This window comes from Neomonachus schauinslandi, chromosome 12 (genome assembly GCF_002201575.2).
Source record: "Neomonachus schauinslandi chromosome 12, ASM220157v2, whole genome shotgun sequence".
Taxonomy (NCBI): domain Eukaryota; kingdom Metazoa; phylum Chordata; class Mammalia; order Carnivora; family Phocidae; genus Neomonachus; species Neomonachus schauinslandi.
In genome coordinates, this window is record NC_058414.1 from 21,703,389 (window position 1) to 21,727,118 (window position 23,730).

The 23,730-nt window shown below is 36.8% G+C and overlaps 1 protein-coding gene across 1 annotated transcript in view; it reads left to right on the forward strand.

Moving 5' to 3' along the window:
- The window catches only part of PHTF2 (putative homeodomain transcription factor 2), an 83,552-nt gene that overhangs the window by 33,853 nt on the left and 25,969 nt on the right, over nucleotides 1-23,730 (forward strand). The window contains exons 3-7 of the mRNA XM_044920219.1: nucleotides 6,514-6,583; nucleotides 7,158-7,316; nucleotides 12,597-12,762; nucleotides 13,683-13,847; nucleotides 23,308-23,494. Of these exons, the coding sequence (XP_044776154.1) occupies nucleotides 6,514-6,583; nucleotides 7,158-7,316; nucleotides 12,597-12,762; nucleotides 13,683-13,847; nucleotides 23,308-23,494 (747 nt within the window). The remainder of the gene's footprint in view (nucleotides 1-6,513; nucleotides 6,584-7,157; nucleotides 7,317-12,596; nucleotides 12,763-13,682; nucleotides 13,848-23,307; nucleotides 23,495-23,730) is intronic.

Sequence of the window (23,730 nt, forward strand, 5' to 3'; positions counted from 1 at the left end):
TAAACTCTTATGCTGGCATAGTCGTGTGTCTTTACCTCTGATGATTTTTTTTTTTTTTTTTTTGCTTTTTAGCATCTTTCTGTTCTTTTAAAATTTAATTTCTAATGATTATTTTTTTATCAGCTCTCTTCCCCTTTCACTTGTCACCTTATACTTCTAGTTTGCTTTTCCTCCCTTTTGATGCTGTCATTGCTCTGTACAGTTTATTAAACTGGTAAGTGTTTCAGGACTTTTCCCACCTGAATGATCCTGTCAAATGCTGCTCTGCTTCATTGAGATCTGCTTTTGGTGCTACTAACAGAATGACTTGAACGCAAGTAGAGTCGCTGAGGAGTTGGTCATTTCTTAAAAGAACTTAGGAAAGTAAAGCATTAATGGAAATGTTTTTGTAGTAGGTGGTTTCTTCTTGAACATGTAATCACTTATGCTGATAAGACATTCTCATAGGCTACCTGGCTAGCATGAAAAATATTTTTTTAACTGAATTTGTTCTGTTTCTCAGCAATTGCTCCTTTTTGATAATAAGATTTATATTTTTCATTTGCATAGATAATACTAATCTGTGTGTTCCTGCACGAGCTAAATTTAATCTGAGCCCAGAGAATGTTACTTTAGTGGCTTGACATTTTCTATTTTGTATGAAAAGGTTTATGTTAGATTGGAAACCACTGTCTATAGTTTCTTAAAAATCTGTCAAAAAAAAATCTCAGTGTTTAGACAACTTAGTCATCTATAATAAAGAGCAAGATTCTTTGCCATTGGTCAATTTTAATCTTTAAACTATTTTCATGAAGAATTAAAGTTGCCATAAGCACCTGCTATGTGTTAAATACAGGATTAAATCATGGAAAAGATGGAATGGATTATAATTTTGTAGATGAGATTCATAATTACAAATGAGATTGGTTCAGTGTAGGTCTCTGTTGGGGAGTGCAGGGGGAAGCAGCCCTGGGTAGGTTAGGAGAGACTTCACAGAGGAAGTGACTCATGAGCTGAGTTTGACAGACATTAGGAAGAATGAGGAAAACATTCCAGACAGAATGAAGAGCGTATAAAAATAAACATGCAGGAAAGAAGGAGCATGACTGACTGAGGAATCCTCAAGGAGCTTGATTGGTAATAGGTTGGATGGAGGAAGGAGATTGGGGTGCGTAAGCATGAAACTAGAAAAGAAAAGGGGAGTCAGATTGTGCAGGGGCTTGACTGCCTCACCCGGGAGAGTCTGGACATAATCTGGAAAACAATGAGGGAGACATTGAAGGATTTTAAACAGAAAATGTTACCTGATTAAATTTCTGTTTTAGAAACTTCACTCAGGCAGCAGCAAGTGTGATGGGAAATACTAGAAGAGGAGCAGATTTAAAATTGTGCTTTAGAAATATTCAGGTGGTACTTGGGAGAGAGATTTGGGAGTCCTCAGTACGAAAGTGTGTGTGTATATAGGTATGTGTATATGTGTGCTGTATATATTATCTATAATAACACATATCAATACAGCTATAGGAGTGAGATTTACACTGGTTGATGACAGGAAAAGTCTGAGAACAGAACACTGGGAAACAACAGTTAATGGATAAGTAAAGGGAGAGATGTAAGTGAGGGAGGTAAGAGATCCATGAGACGGTAGTCTGGCAAGAGTATCATGAAGAGTAAGAATACTCAAACAAGTGAAGAGCAGCATGCAGGCTTAGTAAAGATGCCTTGAAACCTTTTAATCCGCTCATCACAAAATGCTATATTCCTCACTTTCAGAACTATCTTAATGCCTAAATAGAGGTTAGTGTAACGGGAATTATATTAGCCGTTCCTTGGTGCACTGACAGGATGAACTTGGAGAAGGCTAAGAACTATAACTTTTTTTCTGAAATATATCTCCCTTTAAAGATAGTATTTTGTAATAGTAAGTGAAGAATTAAAAACAGTATTAAAGCTTACTCTTATTATTTTGAATTAAATAAAGGGGTCAATTTGTTGATAAGCCTAAAACATTCTATTCTTGCTAAACATTTTAGTGGAGGCAAATTATTTATTGTGTAAAATAATTTTGCATTTATTCTAAGAAAGGTAGAGAAATAACTGTGGTGTATTGTATTAATATTTGACTTAAAAAGAAACCCAAGGTTTCTAAGGACCAGGTACTTAGAAAACACTATACGGAATGCATTGAGTTTGTCCTCTCTACTCAATTGTCTGTCTGTCACAGCAGTGAGCAGCAACTAAAGAAATCAAAATATATTCTTTGGAAATGTTTATTTTTTTAAAATTGAAGACCCTTAGTTGATATTGCTGAAGTTTTCTGTAAGTTGCAAATTATTTTTTTCTTAAACATTTTAGAAATTATAACCAAAAACTTACCACTTTCTGTTCACCTTGACCCAAATTTAAAAGTAAATGTGGAATTTCCCCCAGTTTTAGTACTTACTAGAGTTATAAAGCTTTAGTAAAAAGAACCATGCTATTTAAAGTCATTATAGAGGAAAAACAGGATGGGGGAAACTAAATAGGATTTCTGGAAAGTGAAACTGATGGTTACGTCCTTTGGTGGAGTCACGGTATTATAATAGTTCCAAATATGGGACGTCTGCATCATTGAACAGAAGTACTTTCTAAATTTAAACAGCTGTTACAAGCTTTTTGGCTCAACATTAGCTGTGTACTTACAGATTTGAAAAAATACAAAACTTCATACAATTTGTGTTATTGTGCCTTAGGAATATACTGTAAGAGTTTAAGTGTATATTCAATAAAGAATATATTACTTGGGGGCGCCTGGGTGGCTCAGTCGTTAAGCGTCTGCCTTCGGCTCAGGTCATGATCCCAGGGTCCTGGGATCGAGCCCCGCATCGGGCTCTTTGCTCCGCGGAAGCCTGCTTCTCCCTCTCCCACTCCCCCTGCTTGTGTTCCCTCTCTCGCTGTGTCTCTCTCTGTCAAATAAATAAAATCTTTAAAAATATATATATATATATATATTACTTGGATTCTTGGAAAGTAATTGTATTTACAGTGCCTGATTGTTTCTACTTTCTAGTTAAGTCAGTAGTTATTAAATCTTTTCTTTGGAACTTAGTTTTCATTTTTTGTTTGTTCATTTAAACTTTTTGATAGTCCGGAAAGCTATGCTATTTTGCGTGAATATAGTTTACTCTAAACCAATTTAAAATTTTCCAACTTAAAATATCTACTTACTTAAAATCTGATTTTATGAATGCTTACGTATGGGTGCTGATATCTTTTAGTTTGGTGTTTAAAATCATTAATGTTAGAAGATTTATCAGTGATATTTTTCTTTGTTTTTCTTATTTTATTTTATTTATTTTTTTAAAGGTTTTTATTTATTTATTTATTTGACAGAGAGAGAGAGCACAAGTAGAGCGGTAGGCAGAGGGAAAGGGAGAAGCAGACTCTCTGCTGAGCAGGGAGCCTGATGCAGGGTTCGATCTCAGGACCCTGAGATCATGACCTGAGCTGAAGGCAGCTGCTTAACCGACTGAGCCACCTAGGTGCCCCTGTTTTTCTTACTTTAAACCCTCTAAATATTCTGATAGGTTACCATGAAGGGGAGTTTTATCAAAACTGGCAATTATAAAAAATAAAATAAAATAAATAAATAAGGGGTGCCTGGGTGGCTTAGTCAGTTAAGCATCGACTTTTTTTTTTTAAGATTTTTTTATTTATTTGACAGAGAGACAGTGAGAGAGGGAATGCAAGCAGGGGGAGTGGGAGAGGAAGAAGTAGACTTCCGGTTGAGCAGGGAGCCCAGTTCGGGGCTCAGTCCCAGGACTATGGGATCATGACCTGAGCCGAAGGCAGACACTTAACAACTGAGCCATCCAGGCACCCCAAGCATCTGACTCTTGATTTTGGCTCAGGTCATGATCTCAGGGTTGTGAGATTGAGCCCCGTGTCAGTCTCTGCACTGGGCGTGGAACCTGTTTTAAGATTCGTTCTCTCCCTCTCCTTCTGCCCCTCCCCCTTTCCCTGTTCATGAGCACAAACTCTCTCACTCTCTCTCTCAAAGTCAGTCAATCAGTCAATAAAACTGGCAGTTGTGCTGTGACTCTACAATGTAGCTCAAAATAAATGTTTTAATAAAATATTAAATAGGAAATGAACCACATAGAAAAAGGTCAAGAAGAATGAACATATTGAAAAACAACACAGTTGCATAAATCAGGTTAATTTTCTGTTCCTCTCATAAGGACTTTAAGTTCTTAAAACAACCTGATAAAAATTTTAGGTGTATAGCAGTAAATTAAGCTTCATATTTGTCATAAAACATTGGCAATAAGATTATTTTCAAATTATTAGAAAAAGAAAGTATAAAAGATAGAAGTAAATCAAAATATGTTACTGTTTTCATATTTGTTGGCAGTAACAAAGGTTAAATCTCAAACTTCATATCAAATCTAAATAGTGCTCTATTAATGAAATTTTGTTTTTACATGTTTGTATTATTAGAATTGGTTTTCCAATTTGCAAAATATTGGGGGTGATTCATAGTCTGCGAGCCACTCTATCATGACATTAAAATGGGAAATTAAGTACAGGTGCAGTCAAGTCTCGTTATTCACAGGAGTTACATTCTGTGACGTCACCATGAACACTGAATTAGCAAATACTGACCATTGCTCCACCTCTAGTCATAACACTTTCGTCAGGTGATCAGTACGTATCCTTGTTTTATGTATGTTTCTGTTGAAAGACACCTGTTTAATAGATATCGTTGATGCATTAACAACTGAACTCATGGCCAATGATACTATAATTCACACTCAAACAGAGCTTATCTAGCGTGCATTTTCTCAGTGAGGCACATCATAGCCTTCTTTACACTTAGAACACTAGACCGCACTTCTGTACTGTGCTTGAGGTCCATTTTTAAACAACAAAATTACCAACAAGAAGTACAAAAAAAAAGCAAAACCCAGCACTAATTGACTGTGAAAAGGATACTTATTTTCAGCATGAGAGCTGAAATAAGAAAGCAGATTGTTGCCTTGTTTGCAGCGGCGAATGTGCACATTGGGTGACTCAAATTTTTTGCCACTCTTACTTTGTGCATGTCTCCAAATGACTGCAAAAGCACAGCAAGTATTGATTTGGGGATAAAATAAATTTGCAAATGTAGAATCTATGAATATGAGGATCCGACTGTATATAAAATTACCATGGCTATGTCTTCTGTCCTCTTTTCTTCTCTTTTGTATTTGTACCTCTGAGTAGTTTTCAACTTCACATGGACAGACTGTTTGAAAGGGTTTGGAATTAATTGCTTCTTGATTTCAGGGTACATTTTGGTTTAAACATCTCAGTTAATTCTGAGCTCAAATAGTCTCCTCTTCTTTGTTTTAGATGCAAACAGTACTTAACTAAATTTTTACCTTAGGGGTCATTGTTTTTTGGATCAGGACCAAACAATTTACTGCACACTTGATTAATTGAATGAATAGTAAACAAAGCATCTAAACACTGCGTCTCATATCTCAGCCTCTATTTGGCCCCTGAGGAATTTTAGCCTAAGCTCTTCCAATTCTTAACATCCTAGTTTTAAGTGTAGGGTTTTTTTTTTCCCAATGATTTTGATCTCTACCCTTATTCCCACTCTGTACATTGGTGGCAGAAACTTAATCTTAGTGTTCAGTAATTCCGAGTTTAAACTAATTCAGTTTGTGACTCCTGCTTTTCCCTCCTCCTCCTCCGCCTGGGCATGGCGTCTAAGTTCTAAGGTGATTAGGTGGCATCGTGGTCTCGTTAGTGGTTGGCATGTGAACATAGCGGCGACCCTGAGATATGCATCATCCTCTCTGGGTCTCAGCTAATACATCCCCACAAGCTGGCATCAGCTGAGAAGTCTGCATCCCCAGTCGGTCCCCAGCTTTGTGAGCCACTGCTTCTTGCACCAACGCCCCCAGCATCACACCCTGAGGGCCTTTCAGGGCCCCTGCTCTCCCAGCCAGCCTCAGTGCACTCTCCTGTGCAAATCTGGGGCCAATACAGTCTCGTGGACCATCTCAGACTGTACATCCAAATTGAGTGGTAGTGATAGTCTTTGTTCTAGAATTTCACTTTTAGTAATAAACAGGCCTCCCCTGTTACACACATCCCTAAATTTATCCTTCTGGAAAGTAATAAAATGTATTCAATACTACAGTTACATTCCAATTGTAACAAATATACAATGTGTTATATTTTTCTCCAGTATATTAAAGTTTTTTTTTAATTGAGATCTTTAGAATTTGATTATTTTCTGTTATTCTGGATTTAAAAATATATCTATTGAATTCCAATACTGTTTTTTTTATTGGGGTATAATTGACATACAGATTATATTTTAGGTATACAGCATGATTCAATATTTGTATATATTGAGAAATACATTGTATGTATTGAGAAATGATACCACAATAAGTAGTTAACATCCATCCCCCCTACTAGTCACAAAGATTTTTTTTTTCTTGTGATGAGGACTTCTAAGATCTACTCTCTTACCAATCCTACTTTAATATATTATAGGGTTTAAGGAATAAACCAAAGAAAACAGCGCATGTGAAACCAGACCTCATAGATGTTGATCTTGTAAGAGGTGAGTCTTGAATAAATAAAAGCTTAATGCAATTAGAAACTGACCTTGAAGAAACAATTCAAAGCGGGTTAGATATATGTTTGTAGAAATAAAAGCAATGTGAGCATTAAGTGAAGGCAGGAGTCGTACAAGAGATAATGGAGGTATTTACTGGTCTTTACTAGTCTTTACTCCCACTAGAGATCAGTCCAAGAAATAATAAAAAGGAAAGAAAACCAGCTTGTGTTTGCTTAGCAAGCTATATGGCTTGATTATAAAAATTAAAGTGGTAACTTTTAATTCCTAATTGGAACTGACATTTGAACATTGTCTTATATTTATAAAATATGTGGGAGAAATTCTGCTGTCATTTCAGTTAAAATAGTTTTTTTTTTCAGAGTACCTGAGTTAATGTTAATATGCTAGCATGAAGAATGTTTTTAAACTCTGTGTACTACCCAAAATTGGCCATTTTTCACAGTGTAATACAAAATAAAATTAGACATGGTTTTTTGTTCTTCAAATGTTGAAATTTTTTCTCTAAGGAAATTAAAGAATGATAAATGTACTCTGTCATTTATTTTACTTTTTTCAGGGTCTGCATTTGCTAAGGCAAAACCTGAAAGTCCTTGGACTTCTCTGACTAGAAAGGGAATCGTTCGAGTTGTGTTTTTCCCCTTTTTCTTCCGGTGGTGGTTACAAGTAACATCAAAAGTCATCTTTTTCTGGCTTCTTGTCCTTTATCTTCTGCAAGGTATAATTAAATGATAGAAATTCATTTTGCTTTTAACTTTCAGGATGTTATATTTTTAGGGTTACTAAGGCTTTTTAAAAAACATTATTATACTGAGTATGAAGATACATTTTTATTGTGATATTTCATTTAGTAAGACACAACTGGTTTGGTATTAAAAATGTTTGAGAAAACAAAGCAGTTATTTTCCAGTATAATTTTATGAAAATTAGAATCTGTGGATGACTAAAGAAAAATACAGATTGAGAGGAACTTAACAACTACACAGTCTCTTCAAATGCACATACATCCACATATACCTACCACGCTAGTCTTTTTTTATACAAGCAGTGGGAGTTCATTTTTCCTGTCTCAGCCATGGTTTCTCTTTTCTTTTGACCACTGTGTTCTGAGACTGTCCTCATTCTGTACTGAGAGTCTGTACCCCATTTTCTGAGTGCTCTTCAGATTCTCATTTAATTCTCACAGCCACCATGCAGGGAAGTGTAAGTACTGGTATTCTGCCTAGCTGATAGAAAGGGGACCCGAAGGACCTGAGGGCGCAAAGTCACAGTTTGCAGGTGTGGGAGAGTCCAGATTCAAGTCTCAGCGTTCTGACTGCCGAGTCACACGTGTACTACACGGCGCCGTGGCGTGCTTGGGGGCGTGAAGGAGACACCATTCATCCCCGCACTCTAATAAAAGCAATGATTTTAATTTAGTGGGTACCCTTTCAGTCTTTCTAATGTCTTGCTTTTTTAAAAACATCGTTGTAACCTTGAATGATTATTTAAATATGGTTTATCGACAAACTCTAAGTAAAAAGATAAATATCTTTTTTTTTTTCAGATAAATGTCTTTTAAGTAAATGAAAATGTAATAAAACCTACAGACTTTTATTTAGGTAAAGTTGTTTCTTTGAAGCCAGGGTACATCTTATATACATAAAAGGGAGTGAACTCTGAAGAGTTATGATTTTTGTCAATAGAGTATGTGTGTGTTTCTGATTGAAGGAATGATAAATGTTCATTGCAGAAAATGTGGAAAATGTAGGAAAAAAACAAAAAACCCACCCATAATCTTGCCTTTCGCAGTTTACTTTGTAACATTTTTAAATGTTGAGATTATTCTGTATAAACAATTGTGGTTTTTTGCCTTTAAAAATACATTTTTAAATTATTGTAAAATATTCTATCCTACATCAGTGTTGGACACTTAAGCTTTTTGCTGTTTTTTTTGCTATTATAATGACTAGTTTCCATTGTAACTAGAAGTCCACATATTGTATCTGAAATTCACTTACTGGCTTGTCTACATTAAATAAGGAAGACAGGTTAGATCAGACATGAAAAAAATACTTTTCAGTTCAGAACCAAAGTTTAACATTTTAAGTGGTGAACACTGAATATTCTCCTACCAAATCAAAGAAGTGACTTAACCTGTTTCGAGTCACAGCCAGTGACAAAGTGATGATATGACCCTTAATGACCCTCAGGAATCTGCTGGTACCTCTCGAAACCCCTGTGCCTCCATCTTTTTGCATATAAGGTGCAGTGCTCTGAGTTACCTCATTCTCTATCCCACCCTTACCTCCTAAAAGGTAGAAAGAATCGTGTGCAGTCAGATTTGGTTTTGTATAACTAAGTATAGGTTTTTACTTCAATTACATGCCTTTTAAGTATCACAACTATGTATTCTCAACTCCGTTTATGCTTTTTGCTTGTATCATTTCTCACCCAGATTACTGCCAAGAGCCCTTATATCTTCTACCTTCTGTCCATTTACCTTTTAAATTGCAAATTCAAACCAGCCACTTAAAGGTCTAAATCTCTTTCTAGTTATCATTGCCTTCAAGAGGAAAGCCAAGTTTTTTAGCCAGTCCCTTGTTGAATCTCTCCCCAGGTTTTACCAGACTAAATTAGCTCTTTGCTCCTTCTTTTTTGTGTTGTTTTGTGGTGTTTTTGTTTGTTTTATTTATTTATTTATTTATTTTAAAGATTTTATTTATTTATTTGAGAGAGCGAGAATGAGAGAGAGTACATGAGAGGGGGGAGGGTCAGAGGGAGAAGCAGGCTCCTCGCTGAGCAGGGAGCCCGATGCGGGACTCGATCCCGGGACTCCAGGATCATGACCTGAGCCGAAGGCAGTTGCTTAATCAACTGAGCCACCCAGGTGCCCTGTTTGTTTGTTGTTTTAAATCCTATATGCCTTTGAATGTGCAACTCTCTTTGTTTGGGTGGCCCTTTTGCCTTATATTCACCTAATCTGCATCTACTTGTTCTCTCAGTTAGATTAGGCATCCGGTGCCACCTTCTTTGAGAATCCTTTCCTACCCCCTCACCCCCAGTTTAGCTATAGGTCTTTCTGTGCACATTATAGCACTCTTCATAGGAATTGTATTAGTTGGCTTGGGCTGCCATAACAAAATACCACAGACTGTGTGGCTTAAGCAACAGAGATTTATTTTCTCACAGTTCTGTAGGCTGGAAGTCTGACATCAGTGTGCCATCAGCTTAGTGTCTGGTGAGGTTTCTCTTACTGACTTGTGGATGGCTGCCTTCTCACTGTGTCCTCCCATGGACTTTCTGCTGTGTGTGAGCAGAGAGATCTCTGGTATCTCTTTGTCTTAAAAGGACATCGGTGCTATTGGATTAAGGCTCCATCCTTATGACTTCATTCAACCTTTACTACACCCATATAGGCACTGTAGGGTTTCAGCATATGAACGGGGGAGGGCACAGTTCAGTCCATTACAGGTATTTTGTTTCTTTATGTGTCCCCCTTTTCTTCTGAATTGAGGAGGGGCAGGGAGCAGAGACTATGTCTTATTTGTCTTACTACTCCCAGTGCCTAACATCTGCCACTAAATCTCAAAGATGGACAGACCTGAGAATTAAACTTTAGATATTTTGTATTTCTGACAGTTATCCCTAGAGTTCTGCTTGGCCAGTATGTGGAGTCCTACCTTGGGACTTTTGTGCCTAATAAAACATGTTGTCTTGTTGAGCTCTTGGAGGAATCTGTAGAAGTACTGCCTAGCAAAAATCTCTAGTAGTTCTGTCTAGTTCATCGGACTTCATTAAATGATCAAAAAGTATAATTTAGCATTATATAAGAGAGGTGAATGATTTCTTCTTAACCCTTCACTCAAAGGGGAAAAATAGGTTGGAGGTTATACCAGAAACTTTGAAACACTTAAGTAGCATTTGCATCCCCCTTCTTTTTAAAGATAGTTAATGATGGTGAATGAAAGTACTATTTGCCAGCGTTAGGTACACATTTATTTATGTAAGGAGCTTTTCAAAGTGTTTTATTGTATTACCTCACATGTATTTATAGTACCTATATCCTGTTTTATTGTACAAAAAATAAACCAAGGCTCAAAAAGGTAAAGGAATTTAATAAAGGTCACATTAGAGTTCCTATTAAAGACAACAAAAACTCTCTACTTTTCAAAATTCTGGACTCATAAAAAACAACTAGAGAATTTGGGTTAAATTCCAGGGTAATTCATAAAGATGATTGGCATTTTAAAAAATTTAAGTCTTTTTTTTTTCTTTTTAAAGAAATTATTATTCAGGAGAATATAAAGCTGTAAGGTGTGTTTATGATACCTCTTAAACGCATGTGAGGAGCTAAGCTTACATCTTGGTATGCTAGAATCCTTTCTTTCAGTTGCGGCGGCAAAAACCAAATGCAAACTAGCTTTTGCAAAAAGTGTTGGGTTTTTTTGTTTGTTTTACTGCTGATCATAAAAATTTTCAAAAAAACCAGGAAACTAGATGGGCTACTACAAAAACAATAACTGGGATGGCCATTTGTTTGGTTTGCTTGGGATTGTCCAACTGTGCAAATGTACTTGTGTCGTCCTGGTGCTTTTATTAACAGCTCTCCTTTCACTCTCAAAAGAGTCCTGATTTACATGATAAGTTATATAGTCATTCTAAATCGCATATGCCCATCTTTTTGATTAAATCATTATTAATATTTTGGAATATTTACTTAATATATTTTGTTAAATTATATATATCATGATGTTTTACTCCTGAATACATCAACATGCATCTCTTCAAAATATGCACATTACACCAGCACATTACAATAATCACACCTAACAAAATGCACAAAAATCTCCCAATTTTCAAATTCTCCAGTTGTTCCAAAACAGAATTAGGAACTCCTAGGCCCTGTGTCCAAGTATTGCTGGATCTAGAGCCTCAGATGATATCTTCACTTTTTATACTGTTGATTTTGTTCTCATCATGCTGGTCTCTTAAGGAGGTGGCTGAGGTGGCCCCTGGCAATTTCATATTCCCATAGTCCTTAGTGTTTGTGATGTAAGAGAAAGACTTTCTTTCCAACTACCTGTATTAATCCCCAAGAAAGATTCTGATTGGTCCTGCTAAGGTTACATGCCCATTTCCTTACTAATTCCTGTGCCCAGAATTAAGACTCTGGTAAGACTAGATTACATGTCTTTCCCTGAAGTGGGAGAAATAAGACCATTTGATTGACAGATATAGGAGGCAGACTCCCAAAAGATAAAGAGATTTAATGTCTGGAAAGTATAAAGGATGCTGAGCAGGCAGAAACAAGATTTCTTCTTCATGTGGCAATGGTTAACATTGGTGAGTGTTTACTGGTTTCCCCGAAAAATGTACCCAAGTAAATTTATGTTATTATTTCTGAGCAGATAAATCTCTATTTGAAAAGAAGTCGGTTGGGCGGCTGCCTTAGGCTCAGGTCATGATCCTGGGGTCTTGGGATCGAGCCCCGCATCTGGCTCCCTGCTCGGTGGAGAGCCTGCTTCTCCCTCTCCCTCTGCCTGCCACTGTGCCTACTTGTGTTCTTTCTGTATCTCTCTGTCAAATAAATAAATAAAATCTTAAAAAAAAAAAAAAGAAGCTCTTTATAGCCTTACTACATGCCATCATAGACTTCCCTTGTTTGTAAAACAAAGAAGTTAAGTACACCTGAGGTTAGTGGTTCTTTTGATTGTTTGTGATCTTATCAGGAATGCCCTTAGATTCATATGCAGCTGGTTTTCATTGCAGCATGAAAATGTGTACTTTAGAGACTATGTTGGATGTTATCTTGTTCCAGGAGTTTATTACCAAGTTGTGTGGTTAGCCAGTGGCAAACAAAAAAATAGTCTGAGAGAGCTTGTCTGCAGTAACATTTTTAACTTATTTAAATTTAGAAAAGTAATCTGGCAAGAAGCAATGTTAGAACAGTTTTTAAAGTTTTGAAGAAGTGACTGTCAGATCTATAATTAAACATATTTTCTTTCCCTTTTTGTAGTTGCTGCAGTAGTATTATTCTGTTCCGCTTCTAGCCCACACAGCATACCTCTGACGGAAGTGATTGGGCCAGTATGGCTGATGCTGCTCCTGGGAACTGTTCACTGCCAGATCGTGTCAACAAGAACACCAAAACCCCCTCTGAGTGCAGGGGGTAAAAGAAGAAGGTACTCTGCTGAAAGCAGTCTTTCTGTGGATTTGTGTAACTTGAATCTAAGATTGTTCTCGACTCGAATAAAATGTTACCTTGTAAAGTCACTCTTTTAGGTAGAGCAGGAAGCTTCAGAGTAAACTACCAAATGATTTAGTTTGTGTATTTGCTCCAAGGCCATTGTGAGACCACATACCTGTTTTTGTTGTTTTTGTTCTCTTTCCTAAAGCTCATTCCCAAGGCACCTAATATCATTGTAGGGAATATATAAGCTGGAATTGCTGGTAATTCCCTCTATTTATAAAATCTTGTACTTACAAGATACTTTGGCAAAATCGATAGCCAGGAAAAAAATTCAGCTAAATTCTGTTTATTAAATGCTATTCAAAGCTGTTTAATATTGCCTCTTGATTAAGTAAACATAGCAAGTCTTGCTGGCCACTCAGCACAATGGAGTTCTGTTGTAAGGGTCTTTTGGAGCAATTCCTCTTTTGAATATCGTTGCTAAGAGATTGAGACATTTGCAGTATGGGGATGTTGAGATTTAAGCCCTTTTTGTTTTGAAAAGATAATACCTACATTAGATAAATAGCATTGTTGATCGGTTAGATTCTAATTCTCTCTGATCTAAATTTTCTTCTTTCTTCTGCAGATAAGTGGCATTCAAATAGGGAAGAAATGCTTTGTAAAAATCTGTCCAATAATACCATTACAGCCTAATGTCCTCTGACCTGTCAGTGTGAGCAAGGAACAATAACCTAACATTTATAGAAGTTGTTCTTCAATGTGTACCTTAACTTTTCTCCAGTTAATCTGAATTTTATTGTGTATTGAAGTTCCTGTTTTTATGTTTGATCAGAATTTTGAATGTGCTACCAAGAAAGTGGTTGTTAACATTTTAAAGCTACCTTCTGCTCTTCGTCTCTTCTGATGAAGGAAATTAAGAAAAGCAGCCCATTTGGAAGTCCATAGGGAAGGAGATGGTTCTAGTACCACAGATAACACACAGGAGGGAGCAGCTCAGAGCCACGGGACAAGCACCTCTTACAGCGTTGGTGCTGTCTTCAGAGATCTCTGGCATGCCGCTTTCTTTTTATCAGGGTTTGTATTTATTCAAGGCTTTATATGGAATAGAGATGCACTATCCCTTTTCTGGCACTTCAGTCTCAGGTAATGAATATTAATGACTTTAACTATGACAGTCCCATTATGGATTTTGTTTTGATAAATAATAATGCTATCTAGAAAATGGAAAAATAGAGACCATAAAGTTTACTTTGGGATATGTGTAAAAATATACCTCTGTGAGCATAAGTAGATACCATCAAAGTATATCTAGTTGGGATTTCTTGATTTTGGTTTATTTTGTGATTTCACAAGTACTCTTTTACTTCTATTAAATTGATTATTTTTATCAGCACTTTGGTCAAATTGGGCTTTTTGTATAGTTTGTATCACAGTAAAGATTTACCAAGTATGAAAATATAATTATAGCAAACTGCAAAAATAAACCTAACTCAATCTTGTGTTTTTATTTTGAATAGTTAATTCACAACATTTCAGAGTTATATTACTAGTTTACCTAGACATGTAATAAATTTGAAAAAAGTTAAAACGCTATGGTCAAACTACTGAGTATAATGATAAAAGTGGCTAAGTTAATAAATCAAGAAAAGGGATACTGCACATAACTATTTTTGATCACTTTTGTTAACTCCTCTACTAATATAATTATTTCATCCCCTTGTGATTGTGCTCTTATGATAAAGTTTATCATTTTATAACTTTATAACTGCATTATAAAATTAAGCAGTTGTATCCTGGGATATTTTCATTGCTTGTAATTTTGAGGGAAATTGTACAAAAGCCTAATAGTTTGAAGTAACTATGGCATTGAGTTGGATCCCCTGACTATTCCAACCACCTCTTCTTCATCCAGAAAAGATTTAGGTTTGGTTTGGTTTGGTTTTGAATTCGAATTGCATTCTGTCTCTCTTTGTTAGTCTTTTTTTTTTTTTTTCTTTTTAATAAATAGCTCTCCTTTCTGACAGTAGGAACTGATAATTTTATCTCTGCAAAGTCAGTTTCTTAAGCGCATTTCTCAAGACTTTCTGATGAGCAGTTTATAAAATAAATGGCACAGTGGATATGTTTTGCTATGGGGGAATCCTTTAGTTGTTATGGTTGACCAAAAGTAATCTTCTGTTACATAGCATTCAGAATGCCCCTAGATCAGGTTTTAGTGCCTTTGGAATTCTGTTATGTTTCTCTAGTCAAATGAGATTCAGACTTCAATTTTCTTCTGTTGGGCTGGCTGTAGGATGATCTTGACTACCAGTCATTGATAATAGAATGGCTAAATCCCTTTGGATTTATTCTCTTTAAAATGACAACTTCATAATCTAAATGTTTTTAAAGATGCACTATTTTCAGCTGTCTCATTTGGAACTGGTTTGCTAGCATATGAATGAGAATGTTTTAAATATTAGGTATAAAAAGATCTTAAGAAAAATGTTAATTTTGGAAGTTCTAAACTGAGTTCTGAAATCTTGATGATGTCTTGTTCTTTCAAGTTTTGATAAGCCAGAAAGGCCTGAGACTGAAAGATCAACTGAGACTTAAAATTGTTTCTGGTGATAATAAATTGAAAAGCTGGGTACTTCCATTAAAGTATCTGAATTAACATAACCGATGGGAAAATAAATGTATAACCACACAAATGTCTAAGCTTTGTGTATAGTGTCTTTTGGTTTTCTAGATGTTAGGACGAAAACTACTATTTTTACATGCTGTGTTTATAAGTTGGAAGGGCCCTATTTATCATTTCTAAGTACATTTCATTCCCAGGATAAAACTATTTTTTTAAACAAGACATAATATTTCTCACTTGAAAAAAAATAAGAATTATTGTAAAAGAACTCTATGAAACTGAGAAAACAAAGCCAAAGAAAGTATCAATTTAAAAAGATGTAGAAATCAACCATATTTCCTAAGTATTTAGTACTTTAATTTCAAAGAATTATAGTCTTAAATTAGCATAATTATAATCTCTACTAAAAAGATTGAGTAGGAAGAATTACATCTAGATAGTATATCTCTTCAGCATAATACCTTTCAGAATTCAGATACTAAGTTTTTTTACATGTTCTTTAAGATTAATTTCACCATCACAGTATCACTGAAAAACAGTCAATATAAATTGACTTGGTGGATTAGATGCAGATGCCAGAGTAAAACGTGGTCACATGTTAACTCACATGCCTGATGGACCTACTCTTTTTTTTAAGCCTAGAGGGTATTTTGGGGTTTTGTTTGTTTGTTTGTTTGTTTTTAAAAGATTTATTTATTTTAGAGGTGGGGGGAGTGGAGGGCAGAGGGAGAGAGTCTCACTCAAGCAGACTCCGTGCTGAGCGCAGAACCGGATGCAGGGCTCAATCCCACAACCCTGAGATCATGACCATGGGATCACAACCTGAGCCAAAACCAAGAATCGGACGCTTAACCGACTGCGCCACCCAGGTGCCCTCTGACTGACCTACCTTAAAGATTGCTGTCCCATTTAACCTCCATATTGAATGTTTTTAACACTTAAATGGATGTTAAAGATTTAATAAATTGATTTTCTTCACATAATGGAGTATAGTGTACAATGTAAGTAAGAGTGGATATGTAGGTAGCCCCACCATAAATTTTTGGTACAAGGATTAAAAATTTGGTTTTTAGTGCCTGCAGTTTAAATAGTTCAGTCATTTAAGCTGTAAACTGGGTGAAGTGTGTCTCCCACAGACAAGGATGAAGACCATGTAAATGTTAGTATATCCCAGATTTTTAAAAATATGTATCTTAGGCCATAACTAGATAACTCATTAACTTTGCTATAGCCACTCTATTTTAGAATTGGACTAGTTCTAGAAAAATTACAGGTACCATAGACAAACCTGGTACATAATGCATAATTTGGTACACAGCTCTCAAACTCAGGTGTTGTAGAAGATACCTAGGGAAACATAGGGACCCAAAAGTCTTTGAAGGGCTATGTTAGCATGTCATCAAGATGTATGCATAGCTGCACACAGCAGTGATGATAATATGTAGGCGTTTGTGTCATTTTCTTATAAATGCATTTATAAGATTTTATGCAGTCTGTTACTCTAGCCTCCCCTCCCTCTGGATTCCTAACCTTGTAGAAATGAGAGCAGGACTAGAAATTTCATACCATGTTCTAGAACAAGAGCTATTTGCTACAGTTAACTTTCCCCATAGCTATTCTCTAATGTCCTTTAGTACTGGAAGGATGATCTTCAGTTGGATCTATTTATATACCTCTGAGTTCTAGAGCACCAATAAATACTTCCAGCTTTTTTCCCCGTGGCAGTACAGAGTACCATGAGTGTTCTTGATTACCTGACAAGATTTTTCAAATAGAAGCACACTGGTTTTTCATGTTTGATACAGTAGATTTGAGATTTCATAAGCTAGTAAGTTCTTTAAAAGTTGTGTTAACTCTCTGGTTAAAGTTTTTAATGTTGAAAAACACATCCAGTTTTATGACTGATTTATGGTGTAGGTTGTACATTTATTTGCATTTTTTCAGACAAGACCAAAAGCATCATTCATCTCACAAAGGAACTACGCTAATTATACTACTTACGTTTCTAAAAGTCATTTCCTCCCAAGAGTATTTGCAACGTAGAGCTATCCTTCTTGAATGTCAAGCATAACACTTTAAAGAAAATTCTACACAGGCCATACCATTCAAAGATTAATGCAGTAGGGTAGTTACAGAATTAGCTCTGAAGTTATAAAACATGGCACACTTTAACCATGGCAGGGGAATTGCACATTGTTTCTTTGCAAATGCTTTTCGTTCAAAATCCAGTGTTTCTATCACAGAGTAAGTAAGATCACTATAGACTTATGTCTCCTGTTTTCAAGGCAGTACTAACCTCACTGCCTACATGACTATGACTCATGGTGTTTGGGTTGATCTAAGCAAAAATTGTTAACTCTGGTTTTACTAAGTGGATATATTACATGCATTCAGTGTAGCCGTCAAAAGGTAGATTTTTTGTGGATAATAGTAAAAAGTACCATTTCTTTCTGTACTGCAGTACTTTTAATCCCTGATACCAGCTTTTTTCTACTCTGTTCTATTTTATTTTATTTCATCTATTTTTTTAAGGAGCCCAGTATGGGGCTTAAACTCATGACGTTGAGATCAAGACCTGAATTTTAGCTAAAATCAAGAGTCGAACGTCCAACCGACTGAGCCACCCAGGCACCCCTTTACCCTGTTTTTTATTTTGGGTAGAGAATGATGATTTATATATATATATATATATATATATATATGCTTATTTTAAAACCAAAATGCTCTTCACCTTGCTTTAATTTATTTTTGGACATATTTTAAAGTTGATTTAAATGAAGTAGCTTCCCTTTAAAAAATAGTCTTAAGTAGAATTTTACAATATTAGTATTTTAAGTAAATTTCTCAGTCCCACTGCCTTTCCCTAGTATCTTTATGCCCTAAAACAAGGGAATGGGGGTAATTAAACATCTGAGTCTTGGTAACCTGTGTTCCTTTTGAGAAATTAATATTATTCTGTGAGGTTCTTAGTTTCAGCTGTTAAAGGCAGTATGAGCGAAGCAGCAGTCGGGGGTAGAATTAAACGTCACCTGGGGCAGTCAGAGGTTTTCAGCTGAAGTTAGCTCTCCCAACTCTTTCTCCTTTCAGCATTTTTCCTATGCTCACATCCAAAATGTCCTAATGAGGGTACAAATCAGCTTATACTTTGGAAAAGATATGATTTTATTTTGAAACAATTTCAAACTTTTAGAAAAGTTGAGAGATCAATGCAAAGAACTCCCATATATCTTTCACTCAGAGATCCCATTTAAATTCTGCTGATTGTCCCTATTAACAGCCTATTAACAGCCTTATGCCTTCTGGCAGAAGCTCTAATCCGGGATCATGTGCTGCCCACAGCAGTCATGTCTCTCTAGTCTCCTTCATTCTGGAGCAGACATCAGCCTTTCCTCAAGTTTCGTGGTTTTCACATTTTTGAAGACTACAAGGCAGTCACTTTGCACAAAGTCCCTTAATTTTGGTTTGTGTCCCTGGTGGGGATCAGACTCCAAGTGACTTGTGAATGTGGAATATGTGTGTCTCTTCCCAACTCCCAGGTCAGCATTATCAGTTGGCACTTTAAGTTGGCCATGGTGGGATTATTTACACCATGGAAATCAGGAAGCACTACAAATAAGGACTTTTTACCTCTGGAGAGCTAGTTGTTTAACAATTAGCAGCATAATACTGAGTAGTGTGATGTTTCTTTATTAAAACCAGTTATGCATTTTTGGCAGGAATATGGTAGAAGTGATATGTAGCTCTTCTTATTGCATCCTGTCAAGTGGCAAACAACATAAATTTGTCCCCATACTGATGATATTTACATTAATCACTTGATTAATATCTGTCAGATTTCTCCATTGTAAATTTATTTTCCCTTTATAATCAACAAATGTCCTATGTGGAGACACACTAAGATTATAAAAATAACCCATTTCTTATCCCACCTTCACCTTCTAGTTTTAACAGGCACTGATGATTATTACGTGAATTATTGCTGTGATGGTTGCCAAATGGTGATTTTTCTAAATCCATCATTCCTTCTGCATTTATTAGTTGGCATTTTGCTTTAAGGCTAAGCTTTCCCCTATTTATTTACTCACGGATTTCTATTTTTTTCAATTTATTAATGTCATTATTCATTTTGATGATCAGAATGGCCTAAATTGGCCAGTGGAACCCCTTTGAGCAGTTTGTCTTTTTTGATAGGTCCCTTTCATTCTTTGATCACTTTCCTTTCTAGGGCAACAGTGTTTTTTAGGTTCAGCTTGTCCTTCCTCTGCCTCAGCCTTGGAGTCAGCCATTTCTTCGAGGAGGGTGGTATATAGAGAGCAAGATCTGAGTGCTAGAAGTGCTTACTGCTGTTGTGGTGTTACTACCCCCAGACCTTCTCCGGGGTAGAGCTGGAAAGTTGTGTGTGTGTCTGTGTCTATGTGTGTGCTTATCCCTCTACATTTGTATTTATCTCTGTATTTAGATGTTTTATAAGCCATGGATTTGCAGTGGTAGCTCCAGTTCAAATACAGCCCCTCAAAGTTCATTTGATCTTGTCTTTATGTCTTCCTTCTCCATCACTGAAAAACCTGGTTCCCACTGTCCTCAGTACACTTACTGATTGAGTTAATACCTGGATGTAGCGCCTTCCCAACCCAACTGGGCTGCGCCTGACACCTTGCCTAAACTTGTCTTCGAATGGGGCGCCATTCTTGCCTGCGTTTGGGCTGCCCCTGCTGTGTGGTGGCCGCAGTTCTCATGCAAGAGCTGTTACTACCAGCCACCGCCAAGCGGCCTCAATTTGTATTTTGAGCCACACTGTAAACTCTGAGGGTGGTACGTATATTTAGTATTTTCTTTGTCCTTTCAGCTCGGTTTGCAACTTAACCTGCATTTAGTTCCTGAGAAATGTCAGCAAGCTGCTGACTTCTTGTTCATGTCTCCTGAGAGTGTCCTGTGTACTTTGAGGAGATAGTGGGTAAAGAAACAACCCAGGGGAGACTGGAAGTAGGCAGACATGAGAGAGAAGAGAGATAGCTGAAAGTGGTGTGCAGTGGGTACTATTAGTGCTTAACAGTCTTTACCCTGTCCTGGTGAGGAAGGAGTACCTTCCCCTTAGAAAAATCCCTTGAAGCAGCACTTCTTACTGATTCAAAGCCCTTTTTACTAGGCCCTTATCTTTTTGCCCACTAGGGTTCTGGTTCGCTCTGCAAGTTTTCAGCCACTTTTTCTACACTGACTACCTGCCTCCAGGCAATGTTTTCAACTGCCTAGTGATCTTTCTAAGGGTGTTCCTAGGCCCTTAAGGTCCAGCATTTCTATCCTTCTTCCAAAATCTATTTCGCCCCTTGCCTATCCTGTCTGATTAATGGTTCTACCAACTCTCTAGTCTTCTTTCACCTCATCCACCTCCTTTTCCCCCCGTTTTTCCAGCCCAGTGTAATTTCCAGGAAACTTCACAGATACCTTTCCAGCACACGCCTTCTCTGTCTTTTGAGTTTCTCACATTTTTGGCATATCAGGAACTTTACCTCCCCCAGGTCTTTTTCTACATCTACATGTTGCACAATGTTCAAGGGAGAGGTGATGGGGATAATTAATAACTGGTGTTTTTATCACTTTCTTCCTGAGGCTGAGAAGGTCACAAGTTTTCTCTGCACCATTTATTTTCTATTTTTGTCCTTCCTCTCTACTTTAATCCATTTTCCTCCTTCCATTCTTTTTTTTTTTTTTAAGATTTTATTTATCTATCTGAGAGAGAGAGAATGAGAGACAGAGAGCACGAGAGGGAAGAGGGCAGAGGGAGAAGCAGACTCCCTGCTGAGCAGGGAGCCCGATGCGGGGCTCGATCCCGAGACTCCAGGATCACGACCTGAGCCGAAGGCAGTCGCTTAACCAGCTGAGCCACCCAGGCGCCCCCTCCTTCCATTCTTAAGTGATCTTTGTTCTGTGGCTCTTTCCCTTGGTCTCGCCATGTCTCTCAGGATCATATAGAAAGAAAAGGGTCAGAAGATGGGGCTCCTGAGCCTTGCAATTCTGTTGGGATGTGTTCTGAACGACTAGAAAGCATCAGAGCTCTGTGAAGCAGGTGGGAAGTGGGGGTCTGTCTGTCTGTCCCCTTTAGTAACCTTGCAGGAGAAGGTCAGAAAGGAGAAGCTTTTGTTTTTGTATGAAACAAAAGCTTTCTAGGCTTTGCTGAGTGTGTTAAGAAATCCTATCAGGCAATTTCCCCAAGAGTGGGCAGTTGGAGATAGTGTGGAGAATATAATTACCCTCATAGTCAGAAGGTCTATATTCTAGTGCTAGCTTTGCCTCTGACTGGTTGTGTGACTTGACGTAAGTTACTTAGACCTCTTTATATTTCCTGATCCATTGTTTGCAAAATGAGCATTTAGAATAGGTGAGTTCTAAGGTCCTATACAGTTCCAAAAGATTCCGGTAGGACTGAGTAACTCCAGTGTTAAAGATAATTCTTTTGTGCATTCTTTTTTTTAAATTTTATTTATTTATTTGAGAGAGACAGAGATAGTGACAGAGAGCACGAGCGGGGAGGAGAGGAAGAAGCAGGGTCCCCGCTGAGCAGGGAGCCACTATGTGGGACTCGATCCCAGGACCCTGAAATCATGTCCTGAGCCAAAGGCAGACACCCAGCCGACTGAGCCACCCAGGTGCCCCACTTTTGTGCATTTTTTAAGATTATTTATTTGAGAGAGTGAGAGCACTGACAAGCATGAGTGGGGGTAGGGGCAGAGAGAGAGAGAAGCAGACTCCCCGCTGAGCAGGGAGCCCTGATGCCCTGACGAGGGGCTGGATCCCAGGACACTGAGATCACGACCTGAGCCTAAGTCAGACGCTTAACCAATTGAGAGCCACTGAGGTGCCCCTCTTTTGTGCATTTTTAAAAAACTTTTGTTTTTTGACCTGTATGAAGGCGATATACTAATGTTTTTTTCTTGCAAAATGGATACTCTGCAGAAAATTCAAGGGGACTTATTTAAGTAAAATTAAATGCAGTTGCTTTTTAATAAATTTCATGATAAACTTAATCTGCATTGAGCACATTTTAATTTTGTTTGGGACTTACACTGTATTTCTACTAACCATTTCTTTGTAGCTATTCTTCCACCCACTGTAGTCTCTGAAGAAGACTCCTCAAGCTTTGGCCTATTAATCAAAATGTCTTGTTTATTACTTTCCATGTTGTATTTTATATATTGAAAAAATTAAATTCCTATAGATGAAGAACATCAGTGGTAGCCTTCTAGGTAATTAATGGGTACGTGATGGTAATATTTTTTCCAGAGTATTTCAGTGGGTGAGAGAAGTTACTTCTTTATTTTTTTGGTTTTCTTCATTTCTACTTCTTCCATTATTTAGAAACTTGTATTATAAGGTTTTCCTTTTCTTCATATATTTTTATGTTACAATAGGTCCTATGGCTCCTTTGAACAGTAAAATGAATTTATCAGAGATACTTATGTATATATACTAGTAGTATTTGGGTAAGTGAAAGTGTTAAAACCAAGTTAAACCACTAACTGCAAATTAATAATTATAGAAACAGTTTTTAAATAAAACTTTACAGTATATTATTAACCATAATAAAATTGGCAAAATTTTGATCATAGATTTTGTGCAAAGACCAAGTGATTTTGACCAAGAGTTGTTTGTTAAGTTAGGGCATGTCTCTTAGAGTTGCTATTTGTTAAGACCTCAGAACCTATCAAGTAAGCTGAATGAGGGCATTGATTTACAACTATTGATTTATTTTATATGATAGGTATTATATTTCTAAGTTACTTATTATAAAAATAAGGAAGCCATTCTGAAAAATAACTACCAGATTCAATTATTAACAGATCATAATTTCAATCAGTAACTCATCCAAAATAAGCTAAGCCCACATAACATGCTTCTGCAATTTTTTCTTTTTAGATCAAAGAAAGCAAAGAATTCAATTGATAAATCAACGGAGACTGACAATGGCTATGTATCCCTTGAAGGGAAAAAGACTGTTAAAAGCAGTGAAGAGGGAATTCAAAGCCATGAACCTCAGTGTGAAACTGTTCGACCAGAAGAGGCAGCCTGGCACCCAGGAACACTGAGGAACATTCCCAGCAAAGTAAGTGTGATTTCCAAAATAGTTTGCTTGTGTGATTTTACAACAGAGAATGAAAAGTGACTTAGACATCGGAATCACCTTTGAACTCTGTATTTTCTCCAAAATTTATTCTGTGAACTGTTATAAATCACACTGATAAAGTTGAAAATCAAATAAAGTTACATGAATAAACTTGATTGCTACTCTAACTTGGCACCTTCTGAATTGATTGATGGCTCCAATTTTTCCAAAATGTT